This window comes from Agelaius tricolor, unplaced genomic scaffold (genome assembly GCF_023055355.1).
Source record: "Agelaius tricolor isolate 1412-34295 unplaced genomic scaffold, bAgeTri1.0.p SCAF_23, whole genome shotgun sequence".
Lineage (NCBI taxonomy): Eukaryota > Metazoa > Chordata > Aves > Passeriformes > Icteridae > Agelaius > Agelaius tricolor.
Genome location: NW_027269283.1, coordinates 6,458,244 through 6,470,487, shown reverse-complemented (window position 1 = coordinate 6,470,487; position 12,244 = coordinate 6,458,244). Strand labels below are relative to the sequence as shown.

At 62.7% G+C, this 12,244-nt stretch overlaps 1 protein-coding gene across 1 annotated transcript; it reads left to right on the top strand.

The window, feature by feature from the left end:
- The first annotated feature begins 3,266 nt into the window (after nucleotides 1–3,266).
- MYLK2 (myosin light chain kinase 2) lies at nucleotides 3,267–9,178 on the top strand. The gene is made up of 11 exons (XM_071446729.1): nucleotides 3,267–4,866; nucleotides 4,982–5,283; nucleotides 6,210–6,315; nucleotides 6,532–6,625; nucleotides 6,747–6,856; nucleotides 7,039–7,180; nucleotides 7,368–7,438; nucleotides 7,664–7,792; nucleotides 8,089–8,241; nucleotides 8,611–8,743; nucleotides 9,098–9,178. Exons 1-11 carry the CDS (start codon nucleotides 3,281–3,283, stop codon nucleotides 9,176–9,178), a joined length of 2,907 nt encoding a protein of 968 aa, XP_071302830.1. The 5' UTR covers nucleotides 3,267–3,280.
- Nucleotides 9,179–12,244: the final 3,066 nt, after the last annotated feature.

Below are 12,244 nucleotides of genomic sequence, written 5' to 3'. Positions count from 1 at the left end.
GTCCCCTATTGCCTCTGAGAAACCATGGCTCCCCAGTACCCCTGCCCAGGGCTTTGCTTCCTCACCTTGTGCCAGGGATTTGTGCCCAGACCAGCCTTGCTTCCAGGGAGCATGGAAGATTGCAAGCATCCCAGAAAGGCTGGCTGGTGTCCAGCTGCTTGCTCCTGCTCTCCTTGGAGAATTTTATCCCAGTGTCCACCACACCAAGAGCTCCAAGGGGGCTGTGGGGCATGGTTCTGGCTCATGCCTGGGCATGGATGTGCTTCTTCCACCTCGGGCTTGCCAGGACGGTGCAGAGCCAAAGGCTGGCGGAGTGGTGGCAGTATGTGCCTGAAGTGACACTGGTGGCCTCCAGGTGCCTGGCAGCCCAGCTGGAGGAGGAGAGAGGCAATTCCAAACTGTATGTTGGCAATGACAGTCGATGGGCAGAGGCCCTGCTGGCCAGGCACAGCATCTGGCCAGTATTGCTGACTGTGGCCCTACAGAGGCCAAGGTGGGGGACTCCCACTCATCACAGGAGTGGTGGCTGAGCCAGGGCTGGGCAGTGTGTGGGTCATTGTCACCAAGATCTGTGGCTGCTGGTGGTGCTCCAACCTCTGCTTGTACCCAACTGCATCAACACGTCAGTGAGCTGGAGCTGTGTACCTGCTCCTGCATTATCCCTGCTGGGGCTCATCACATTCCAAGTCCTGCCATGGGTTTCAGGAAAGGAGCTGAAGCCACAAATCCCAGCTGTGAAGGCTGGAGTGGGACAGCTCCACATCTGCTCAGGAGTCCCTGGCTGTGTCCACTGAGCAAGTGTTGCTCTTGCATTGAGCTGTGGATGGTGGGTGCCCCAGGCCAGGGCAGGGACAGGTGGGACAGCAGCACCTCAAGGACAGGAACAGCTGTGCTCCCATCCTGGCTTTTCTCAGTTTCAATGCCACATGTGAACCACTGGCAAAGTCTGACCCCAGGCTGTGGCACACAGATGCTGGTGGCTCACTGGGAGCTGGGATTTGCCAATGTGGAGCAGCAGCACTGCCTGAGCAGTGCTGGTCCTACTGAAAGGTGCTGCAGGCAGTTTGGGCACTGCTCTTGTAGGGCTGCTGCTGCTTGTTGGTGGCATTGATTCAGCTCCATCGTGGATGGCACTGGCCAGGGCAGCCTCCCCACCTCCTTTGCTGCTGTAGCATCCAGCCCTGCCACAGGTAAGGTCTAAACTAAGGAGAAATAAAAGCAAGGCTTAAACAGCCAGGTTTGGTGTCTGGCAGGACCTGAGCTTTGTGTGGCTGTGGGCTGGGGAGCTGGGAGGCAGGACCAGGCTGGCAGCTGGCAGGGGCTGAGGCTGGAGGGGCTCAAGGTAACCTCAGGCTCCCCGGGGGCACCTGGCCAGCCTGGGCCTGGGGAGAGTCACACTCCTCCAGCAAATGCCAGGATTCAGCCCCACACAGTGCCTGAGGTGTGTCCTGGGGTGCAGCACCCCAGAAAGAGCTGGCAATGCCTGTGCAGCACCCATACACACAGCCCAACCCTTCTGGAGCCTCCAGCTCCTCTGTTTCTATCCCTGATTCTCAAAACACTTGATTTTGCAGAAAGTAAATCTTTCCACTGGTTCCTGGGGAAGGCTGCAGCCACTGGCCAGTGCTCAGCTCCCAGCTGCTGTCACCTTCATCAAGGCCCAGTGGCAGTGCCCGGAGGTGCCACATCATCCCCACAGAGCCCAGGGTCCTTTGGAACCGCTCTCCCAAGGGGCGAGTGCCAGTGGGCAGAGCTGGCCAGAGCTCACCAGCACAGGGACCAGCACCATCACCAGCTGCTCCTGCCACCATCCCCATGGGCTGGCCAGTGGCCACCTTGTGTCACCTACAGGCACCTTGGAGGGCCTTAGCCACCTGAATCCTGTCCAGCTCACCCAGGCCACCCCCATGGGACAGTTTTGGGGTACCACTGTGTCCAGTGCCAGCCCTCCCTGTGGTGCTGTGCTGGAGCAGGAGGCAAATCCATCCCTGCCCCCTGCCCGGTGTCTGCGTGTCCCCATCCCACGGGGGACAGGCGAGAGTGGCGTGTCCTTTGAACGGGCTCCAGCAGGAACAGGTGCTGGGAAAGGCGCAGTGGGCCGGCTCCCGCCGCTGTAAGGGATCCTCCTCTGCCCCGCTAATCCGGCTCCGTTACAGCCGGCATAGAAGAGGCTGCTCCCCCCGGCGCTGCCACAGTGCGGATGCTGCCCCGCTGACCGCCCGCCCGCTGCACCGGGACCCAGGTAACGGGGCCGGGGGGGTCTGCACGGCTTTTGATCTGGGGTGTGGTGATGGGGGGTCCTGCGGACAGCAGAGCCCGCAGCCCTGGCAAGAACACCTCCATCCCCACGGGATTCCCGTGCTGAGCTGTGGGATGTGGGAGCGCTCTCGCAGGGACTGCTCCGCTACTCCTCCTGCTCCAGCAGAGCAGAAGCAGCTTCCCTGTCACTGGGGTGGTCGCTGCTGGGTTTGTTCTGGGGCTGGGCTGTCCTGGGCTCTGCACGGCTGCACAGGAACGTGTTTTGGGACAGGGTGAGAAGAGATGACCAGGCACAGGAGGGCAGGGGAGCCCAGGGCAGAACAGCCCAGGGGATTTGGGGATCAGAGGCTGGGCTGGAGGCCAGTGCAGGTACAGACACCAACAGGTCCCCTTGGTGGAGCTGGTTACCCCTGGGCTGGGGCACGAGCAGCGCTGGCGGCTGCTGGGTGCGGGTGAGCAGATGGGGTTTGCCTGCATGGCTGGAGCTCCTGTGTGCGTCAGGGGGAGCAATGGTGGGGCCGTGCCGGGAATGCTCATCTCTCCTGATCCCCACTGCCAGCCCGGGGCCAGAGCCGCTGTCTCCTGCCCTGCCACGGTGGGATGTGGCCTTAAATTGTCACCCTGGCCGCGCCGCGCTGGCTGATCGCACGTCGGAGGCCGCAGGCACCCGGTGACAGGTGCCGGGGTCAGGCCATCGATCAGTCACCGCGGGCAGATATCGGGGCACAATGGGACGGTGCCGGCTCTGGTGGCCACGTGGGGTCCCTGGCTCGGTGCCACCGGCCCGGGAGCCGCCGGCGGAGCGGCGGGGACACAGTTCCCGCTGCATGGCAGCAGCTCATCCCTGCAGTAGCTCATCCCTGCAGCAGCTCATCCCTGCAGCAGCAGAGCTCTGCCGGGTCCTGCCGTCCCCTCTGCAGGGTGTCGGGTCCGGCGAGCCCTCAGCTGCCGCTTTCTGCCCCGCAGGAGCCTCGCCGAGCCGCGAGCACCGCAGGGCAGCCGCCTCTGCCTGGAGTGTCCCATGGAGCAGGGTGGAGGCACCGGCGGGGCTGGAGGGGCAGCAGCCCCCGAACCCGAGGGCAGCGCAGCGCCCGGAGCTCCCCAGGCTGCCCAGCCCCAAACGGGGACAGCGGCAGCCGCCACCGTGACACAGGACACCCGCACGGATGGGCCTGGGCAGGAGAAGGCTGGAGGAGGGACAGCAGAGCCGGAGCAGGAGGCAGCTCTGGCTGCTCCAGAGCTCCGGGATGGACGGGAGGCAGCTCCAGGAGAGGAGGATTCGGCTGTGCTGTGCAATGGAGGACAGGCAGCAGCTGATGAAGGGCAGGCAGCATCCACCGGGGAGAAGGTGCCAGCTGCCACTGAGGCCCAGGGTGTAGGGAAGGATGAGAAAGAGAAGCCCGGGAAGAAGAAAGCTCCAGCTGCGGCAGGGGAGGTCAAAGGAGGAAAGGCTTCAGCTGCTGCAAAGGCAGCTAAGGATGGAGGGAAGGAGGAGCCCATGGAGGGGAAGGGCCTGGCTGTAACTGAGGCACAGGATGGAGGAGAGGAGAAGCCCAAGAAGGAGGAAGGACCTGGTGGGTCAGGGGCTGAGAGTGGTGGAAAAGCAGAGTCCACTGAGGAGAAGGCTCTGGCTGCAGCAAATCCTGAAGAAGGGAAGGCAAAACCTGTGGAGGAAACAGTCTTGGCTGCAGCTCAGGCTCAGGATGGAGGAAAAGGAGAGCCTGCAAAGGAGAAAATCATAGGGGTCCCAGCCACTGCTAAAGCTCTGGATGAAGGGAAGCAAGATGCAAAGGCAGAGCAAGCCCCAGCTGACACCAAGCCTGCAAAGGAGAAAACCACAGCTGCTGCAAAGGAGAACCCAAATGCTGGAAAGGCCCAGGATGGGAAGAATAAAGTGGTAAAAGCAGAAAAAGCCCCAGCAGTTAAAAAGGCCCCGGATGGAGGCAAAGAGGAGCCCACAAAGGAGAAGCCTCCAGCTCCAGGGAAGGAGAAAGCCCCAGATTCAGTGAAAGAGAAAACCCCAGCTCCAGTGAAGGAGAAAACCCCAGCTTCAGTGAAGGGAAAAACCCCAGCTTCAGTGAAGGAGAAAGTCCCAGATTCAGTGAAGGAGAAAGCCATAATTCCTTCAAAGGAGAAAGCCCCAGATGCTGCTAAGGCTCAGGATGGAGAGAAGGCAGCAGCAAAAGCAGAGAAAACACCAGCTGAAAAAATGGCTCAAAGTGCAGGCAAAAAAGAGCCTGCAAAAGAGAAGTCCCCAGCAGCTGTGAAGGTGCAGGATGGAGGGAAGAAAACTGCAAAGGTGGAAAAATCCACAATTGCATCAAAGGCTGGGGATGAAGGGAAAGATTCTAAAAAAGAGAAGGTCCCGGCTACTGCAAAGGCTCAGGATGGAGGGAAGAAAGCTGCAGAGGTGGAGCCTCCCACACCTGGAGCAGAGGCTGGGGATGGGGCTGCAGAGCCCACGGAGGCAGCGGCCATGGCTGTGGTGAAGGCTCAGGGTGAAGGGGAGGAAGTGTCCAAGGGGACAGAGGGACAGCCACCAACGGGCCCCGAGCCCCCGCGCCCGGCTCTGCTGCAGAGCCTGAGCTGCCCAGCTGCCTGCCACAGGTACCCACGCCCTGCTGGGATGGGGGGATCCCCCTCCCTGCTCCAGGGGGCCCTCTGGGTGCTGGGCTCGGGAGCTGCTGCCTGGGCTCTGCTCACCTCCCACTCCTGCTTCCAGGGAGGAGCAGCCCTGGGCAGAGATGGAGACAATAGAAGAGGAGACCACGATGGTGGAGCCAAAAGAGGGTCTGACAGAGCCTGGCCATGGGCCACCAGCCCTGGGGGACCTGCAGCCCCTGGAACCCCCCGGCACCCCTCAGGAGAGGACATTGCCCAGTGCCCCAGGGCAGCCCCCAGATCCTGCTGGGGTGGTGGAGCAGCCTGGACCTGGGGTGGAACCATCTTTGACAGAGGCAAAGCCACCCCCCAGCCCCTACCTCACCCCTGATTTTGGGAAGGAAGACCCTTTTGAGATATTGGGTAAGGTCATGAGGTACCTGCCTTTTCCTTATCCCCTGGACACTCTGTGGAGTGACAGCCTGGGAACTCCTGGCCCTGCCTGCTGCCCACACTGCCCTCCATGCTGCCAGCTCCTGTCCTTGGCTTGTCACCTGCCTGGTGGCCTCCGAGCTCCCCTTTCACTGTAAACAGGGCTAAATACGTCGCGTCCCCTCCTGGCCTGCTCTGGCCACACTGACTGTAAGGAAGAGGAGCCTGGAGAGTGACAGTGACTGTCTGGCTGGTGGCAGGGGACAGCATGTCCTCATATCCTGCACCACTGTCCTTGTGGGGATGGCAGGGCTTGGGGGCAGTGGGTGCCTGTGGGGATCCCTGTGAGGCTGGGTTCTGCTCTCCCCTGGGAAAGGATGGCTCAGGAATGTGTGCAGGCAGTGCCCTGTGAGTGGGATCTGTGCTGGGAGGGTGAGCAGAGGGTGGTGGCAGAGAGGGGGATTGATCTGGAGAGGGTGACAGACAACAACATGGCCTGGAAAGGGTAAATGTGACATGTAGGTTGGTCAGGGTGGCTGTCATCAAGTAAGGTGGGTGCCATGGAACAGAGTAACAGAGTGCCATGGAGGGGAGTGGGTGCCATGGAAGGGAGTGGGTGCCATGGAAGGGAGTGGGTGCCATGGAGTAGGGTTCCATGGAGCAGGGTTGGTGCCATGCAGCAGGGCAATGCTGTGGGCAATAATGAGGGACCCTTCAGGGGATGCTGCATCATCCAGTGCATCCCCAGCCAGGAGCCTCTGGCTCTCAGCCCAGCACTCAGTACCTGGCCACATCCTGCACCCACAGGTTTGGCTGGGTGCCTGTCTTTACTCCACAGCAGGGCAGCCCGGGGTACCCAGAGTGGGGTCCCCTGGGCAGCAGATTTCCCTTCTCAGCTCATCCTTTGTCTTTGGCAGATGATGTCCCCCCGCCGCCAGCGCCCTTCGCCCATCGCATTGTCACCCTGCGCTCCGCCAGCGTCAGCGCCCAGTTCAGCCTCAGCTCCAAGGAGATCCTGGGCGGGTAAGGAGGGGCCCCAGTGCTTCTCCTGGCACTGTCCCAAGCTGCCCCTCCAGCCTTGGGCAGAGGTCTTGTGTCGTTTGGACTCCTTGGGTCATGGTGGGTGGGTGCCTCGGGCAGTCAGAGCAGCACCACAGAGCGGTGTGAGGGTCCCCAGCAGCCTGGGGGGCTGATGGTGGCAGCACTTCTCCTTCTCTCCCTTCCTCCTTCTCTCCACAGGGGCAAGTTTGGTGAAGTCCACACGTGCACAGAGAAGGAGACGGGGCTCAAGCTGGCAGCCAAAGTGATCCGGAAGCAGGGAGCAAAGGACAAGGTCTGAACGACGCCGGGCAGGTGGTGGCAGTGTTACACTCTGTGTGTCCCTGGTGCGGGGACACAGCCTGGCCCAGTGGCACAGCCAGGGCTGACACCCCACACTGGGGCTGCTTCTGCAGGAGATGGTGCTGCTGGAGATCGATGTGATGAACCAGCTGAACCACCACAATCTCATCCAGCTCTACGACGCCATCGAAACGCCCCGGGAGATCATCCTCTTCATGGAGTTGTGAGTGCCTGTGCCTACCTTGGGATTGTCCAACCCCAAAATGCCACATCCCACTCTGGCTCTGCTCAGCACCCCCGTGGTGGAGCTGGGCCAGAGCCCTCAGGAGGGCGAGGAGCTCTGCAGGAGGATGGCTTGGGGCAGGGAGTCCCCCCAAAGTGACGCCAGGGTCCATCCCCATGCAGCGTGGAGGGTGGCGAGCTCTTTGAGCGGATCATCGACGACGATTACCACCTGACCGAGGTGGACTGCATGGTGTTCGTGCGGCAGATCTGCGAGGGCATCCGCTTCATGCACCACATGGGCGTCCTCCACCTCGACCTCAAGGTGCCCGGCTGGGGGTGACAGCGGCAGGGCCAAGGGGGACAGCAGGACACTGGCTGGCTGTGGGAGGGGCGCCTGTGGGTCAGCACTGCTCTGGTGTGGGTCAGCTGCAGGACCCACGGGCTGCTGGATCTGTGTAGTGGGGATGTCCTGTCTGGGTGGTGGGGCAATGGTCACCCTGTCCCCACAGCCTGAGAACATCCTCTGCGTGGCTGCCACCGGGCACATGGTGAAGATCATTGACTTTGGGCTGGCTCGAAGGTGAGGTTTTCTTTCTCAGCTCTGTCCCTCCTCCCTGTTCCCCTTCCACCCTTCATCTCTTTGTGCCTTTGGGTACCAGGAGCCCCAAGACTTGCCCCAGGCCGTTATTTTGGCCACAACACTCCCTGACTAGCTGGGAAGGGCAGCATCTTCTAAGAGAGGGGCAGTGGTTTGGGGGAGAAGCCTGTCCCCCTTGTGCTGACTTGCACCCCTCCTCGGCTGCAGGTACAATCCCAATGAGAAGCTGAAAGTGAACTTTGGCACCCCTGAATTCCTGTCCCCTGAGGTGGTCAACTATGAGCAGGTCTCCTACACCACAGACATGTGGAGCATGGGCGTCATCACCTACATGCTGTACGTCAGGGCTGGGCAGGGGCTGGCAGTGCCATCTGGGGAGCTCTGGTGCTGGGGCACAGCTCCCCTGGGTGCAGAGCTGTCCCCAGGCACCTGGCTGCCTGGTGGCATGTGGGTGTCCTGGGTAGGGAGATGGCTGTGTGGGGCTGGGGGGCAGGAAGAGGCTCAGCCTGGCTGCATGCAGGACGGGAACAGCACATACCTGGAACATCCCTGGCCAGACTGGCTCTGCTCCAGGGGGTCTGGGAGGTGCTGAAGCCTGAGAGCACCTGACTCCTCACCTCTCTCACCCCCAGGCTCAGCGGCCTCTCCCCCTTCTTGGGTGATGATGACACCGAGACACTCAACAACGTCCTGGCTGCCAACTGGTACTTTGATGAGGAGACCTTTGAGAGTGTCTCCAATGAGGCCAAGGACTTTGTCTCCAACCTCATCATCAAGGATAAGAGGTGTGAGTCTGGCAGTGGCTGTGGGGTCCTGGGATGGGCATCCCCAGAGCTGGCCCAGGTATCACATGCTGCCTCTTCACCAGGGCCAGCAGCATCCCTGGGTCCAGCACTGAATTAACCCCATGGGGCTCTGCCCCACTCTGATTGTCACCAACAGAGCCCTGTATCCCTGCAGGGACACCCATCCCAGGCAGGATGTGCTGGACCCCTCAGAGTCCTGCCCAGCCCCACCAGTCCCTGGGCACCTCCTCCCTTCTGGTTCTCCCCTGCAGGGTTATGGGGTTTTGGAGCTCTGGAGTGGCTGGAGAGGGGGGCTGGTTGGGGGTGAGGGGCTTGAGCAGGGTTGAAGCAGTCTCATCTTTCTCCCAGTGCCCGGATGAGTGCTGACCAGTGCCTGCGGCATCCCTGGCTCAATAACTTGGCAGAAAAGGCCAAACGCTCCAACCGGCGCCTCAAGTCCCAAGTGCTGCTCAAGAAATACGTCATGAGGAGGCGCTGGAAGGTGCGGGGTCTGGCAAGGGCATGAGGGTCAGCAGCTTCTGAGGGGGCTGGGAGGGGCTGCCAGGCTCTGCCTGTCCTGGTGGATGGCATCTGGAGCATGGAGGAGGGAGGAGGGCTCTGTCTCGCTGTGCTGCTGGCAGCTGGGACACAGGGCTGGGGACCCTTGAGCGTGGATGCCCCTGAGGTAACACCCTCATCAAGCACAGGTCCCTTTGTGGTGGTTATTCCTGAGCTGAGTCCCAGGAGCAGGCTTTAGGGGCAGGAGTAGTGTCAGGCTCCAGGGCAGGGTCTGTCTCAATCTGTGGTGGCACAGCCCTTGCCAGAGGATGGGAATCTTTCCTCTTCCCTTTCACAGAAAAATTTCATCGGGGTGTGCGCTGCCAACCGCTTCAGGAAGATCACCAGCTCAGGGTCCCTGACAGCGCTGGGCATCTGAGCTGGGCTCCCAGGGGAGCCGAGGCCAGAAAGGAACCACTTGAGAGGGACCCCCACCAGTCTGGAGCGGCTCTGTCGAGCTGGTCCCACTGCACTCAGGACCACATCACTGCTCAGTCTCAGACTGTGAGGCTGCTCCGGAGTGAAGGTTTCTGATCTCACCTCTGGCCCTGGCCTGGCTGCGTGATGCCTGACCTGCAGCATCTCTGCTCTGCTCACGCTTCCTTCTCGTGCCCTCGGAGGAGGAGCAAGGCCATTCCGGTGTGATCCCGCTGCCTCGGCCACCTGGCGCTTGCTGCTTTTGGACTCTGCCTGTAAATGCCGCAGCCCTGCCTGCCTTCACTGCCGCTGGCCCCTGCACTGCCCGACCTCCCTCCCCAGCTCTGTGGCTCGGCGATGATGCTGGAGGGCACCGCGGAGCCTCGCCCCGGTGCTTTGGCAGCGGAGCCGGGGCTCAAGCACCTCCTCTCGGCCAGCTGGGCATGTGGGAGCGGAGCTGGCCCCGAGCTGCTGCTCGCACAGGAAGGGAGGAAGCAGCAAGCACGCTTCCAGCGGCGTCCCCAGCTGGGAGCCAACGAGGAAAGAAGGAGGCTTTGTGTTCCTGCTGCCCTCCCTGCCCTTCGGTTCTGCCAGCGGGGGAAAAACACAACCTCTGCTTCACCCGTCCCCGGCAGATCGCGATGAGCGAGGCGGGCTAATGCAGAGCAGCTGGGCCGCGCTCCCCGCTCCGGCCGGCACCGCTCACCCGACCACCAACACAGCGGAACTGCTCCGCCGCCGCGGCCGCCAGCTCCCCGCCCCGTGCGGGGGCTCCGCGGGACCCGCTGGGACAGGGAGAGGGGAGAGGGTGCTGCTCCAGCTCCCGAGCCTTGTCCCGAGCCCCGTCCTCTCTGCCTGCACCCCTCGGGCCTCCCCGGTGCTGCCAGAGGATGGGCAGCCCCCGGGATTTGCAGCATCCAGAGGATAGGCATCCCCTGGGATTTGCAGAATCCAGCCTTGCCCACTGCAGGAGGGGATGGGGTCCCCAGCTTTGGCTTTTGCCATGGCTAAGGCCCCCCAAGCCAAGGCTGTGTGTTTGCTCTGGAGCTGCCTCTGCCCTCTGTGCCTGCTGGAAAAACATTGGGGAGAAACACGGGGAGACATTGCTGCTCACCCCACGCTGGCTGCAGCAGGGGAAGGGGCTTCAGGCTTGTCCCCACCGGGCAGGAGCCACGGCTGGTGGGACCCTGCCCCATAACAGAGCCCTCCATAGTGCTCGCCTTCTTGTAAATAAATGTACAGGTCTGCCCAGAGCCCACAGCTGCCATCTGGGGGCTGGGGAGGCCCTGCTCCCACCTGTGGGGCCTGACAGTCGCAGGATAAGTGAGATGAGGATGGGAAGCAGAATCTCATCTCTGTGGGAGAGGGGATGGGGCCAGGCTGTGCCATGCACAGGGACCACCTGGTACGTCCTGGGCAGGGCTGTGCAGGTACAGTGCCAAGGGTTTCTGGTCTACACACCCAACAGCTCTGAGCAGCCCAGGGGGATGGGGGAAGGGAAAGTGACTGGATGGATGGGTGGATGGATCAGCTGTCAGTCAGACACGTCCTCACATCTTCAGCATCTGCCCGTATTGGGTGGGATGCCCGGGCAAGGGCAGGTGGGAACTGGTGCCCCTTTGCCCAGGGGAGCTGTGGCTGGCCCTGAAGTGGTTAAAGCTGCCAGAGCCCGGACTCCGGCGGCCGCAGGCGTCCCTCCCAGCCGCTTCCTGCCGGCAGCCTTTGACCGGTTCCTGTCGGTGACCACCCCGCAGGCCTGGACGCCAGCGCAGCCCCATCTGGTTTGAGTTACGCTCCACGGCGGTGACGTCTCCTTCCTGCCTGGCCCCAGGAGCCGCGCGTCTCCCCGGTCCCGGCCCTGGCCCCGGCCGGCCACAGGGACTGCAGGGCCCTGCTGCGGGGTGGCCACGGGGCTTCCAGATGGACCACCAGCCCCGGACACTGCTGGCACCCTGAGCTGCTGTAGGGGATCAGCTCCTGAGCACAGCCCTGTGTGTGCAGGTCTGCAGCAGAGGGATGCACAGACACCAGCACATGCCAGGGTGTGGGACCCCTACCCCACAGCCCAGTTTGGTTTCTCTAGTCCCCTCCTTCTTACCCTGGGACCCTGCAGAGACACACTGGGCCTGGATGAGTGGGGCTGACACCCATGGAAGTAGCTGTGATCCCATCCTGTGTTCCCAGCTGACAGAGCTCATGAGCCCCTGAAGCTGCCTGGAGTGAACAGGTCCCGCTGGGACCAAATGCTCCTGGTCCAGCCCAGGCCACCACAGCCAGGTCCATCCCTTATGTGTGGGGTCCTCATCACCCCCAGGGGTGCAGGCTGCAGTCTGGATGTGCACACACGTGTGTCCTCAGCATCCTTCCCTGGAGCATGGAGCACACACATTCCCAGGCATCCTGTCCTTGTGGCACCCACCCAGCCTGCAGAAACAAGAAACACTCCCGCAGGCAGTGCAGGGAGGGCAGGGGAGCGGGCAGAGCCCTGGCAGCACGGCCGGCAGCGGCAGCAGGTTCGCCCCGTGACCGGGTGCGGCGAGCCCCGGCCGCGGCACGGCCCAGGATGGGAGCGGGAGAGCGGGCGGGGAATCGGGGCCACCCACAGCGAACCGGGAGCGAGCCAGGGGGGAGCAGAGCTGGGAGAACAGCGGGTCCGTGACCGGCAGTCGGGGTGAGGGCGGGAAAGGGGAGCACTGGGAGAGCGCACGGCTCTGATCTGCAGGACACGAGTGCCCATCCCCAGCGGCTGCTGCAGCCTGGGGGACAGCGGGATGCGCCGCATTCCTCCCAGCACAGGGAGCCCATCTCGGGCACAGCGTGGGGCCGGGGCCGTGTGTTCCCAGCCGCGGCGGGCGATGGGCCCGGCCACGCTGCGTGGGAACCAGACGGCCCCTGGGCACGGCTGCGGCGCTCGCTTCCTCCCGCGCCCCCGGGGACCGTGCGAAGGAGGGGGCTGAGGTCAGCCGCGCTCGCCGCCCGCCGCTCCGGAGACGCCAGCATGATGTAGGCGCTCAAATATTGTTTTCCA

Excerpts from the sequence above, each read along its gene's own strand:
- MYLK2 (XM_071446729.1), top strand. The coding sequence starts at position 3,281 with ATGGAGCAGGGTGGAGGCACCGGCGGGGCTGGAGGGGCAGCAGCCCCC. Across the intron at positions 6,316-6,531 it reads TCCAAGGAGATCCTGGGCGG|GGGCAAGTTTGGTGAAGTCC; the intron begins GTAAGGAGGGGC and ends TTCTCTCCACAG. Across the intron at positions 7,439-7,663 it reads GACTTTGGGCTGGCTCGAAG|GTACAATCCCAATGAGAAGC; the intron begins GTGAGGTTTTCT and ends CCTCGGCTGCAG.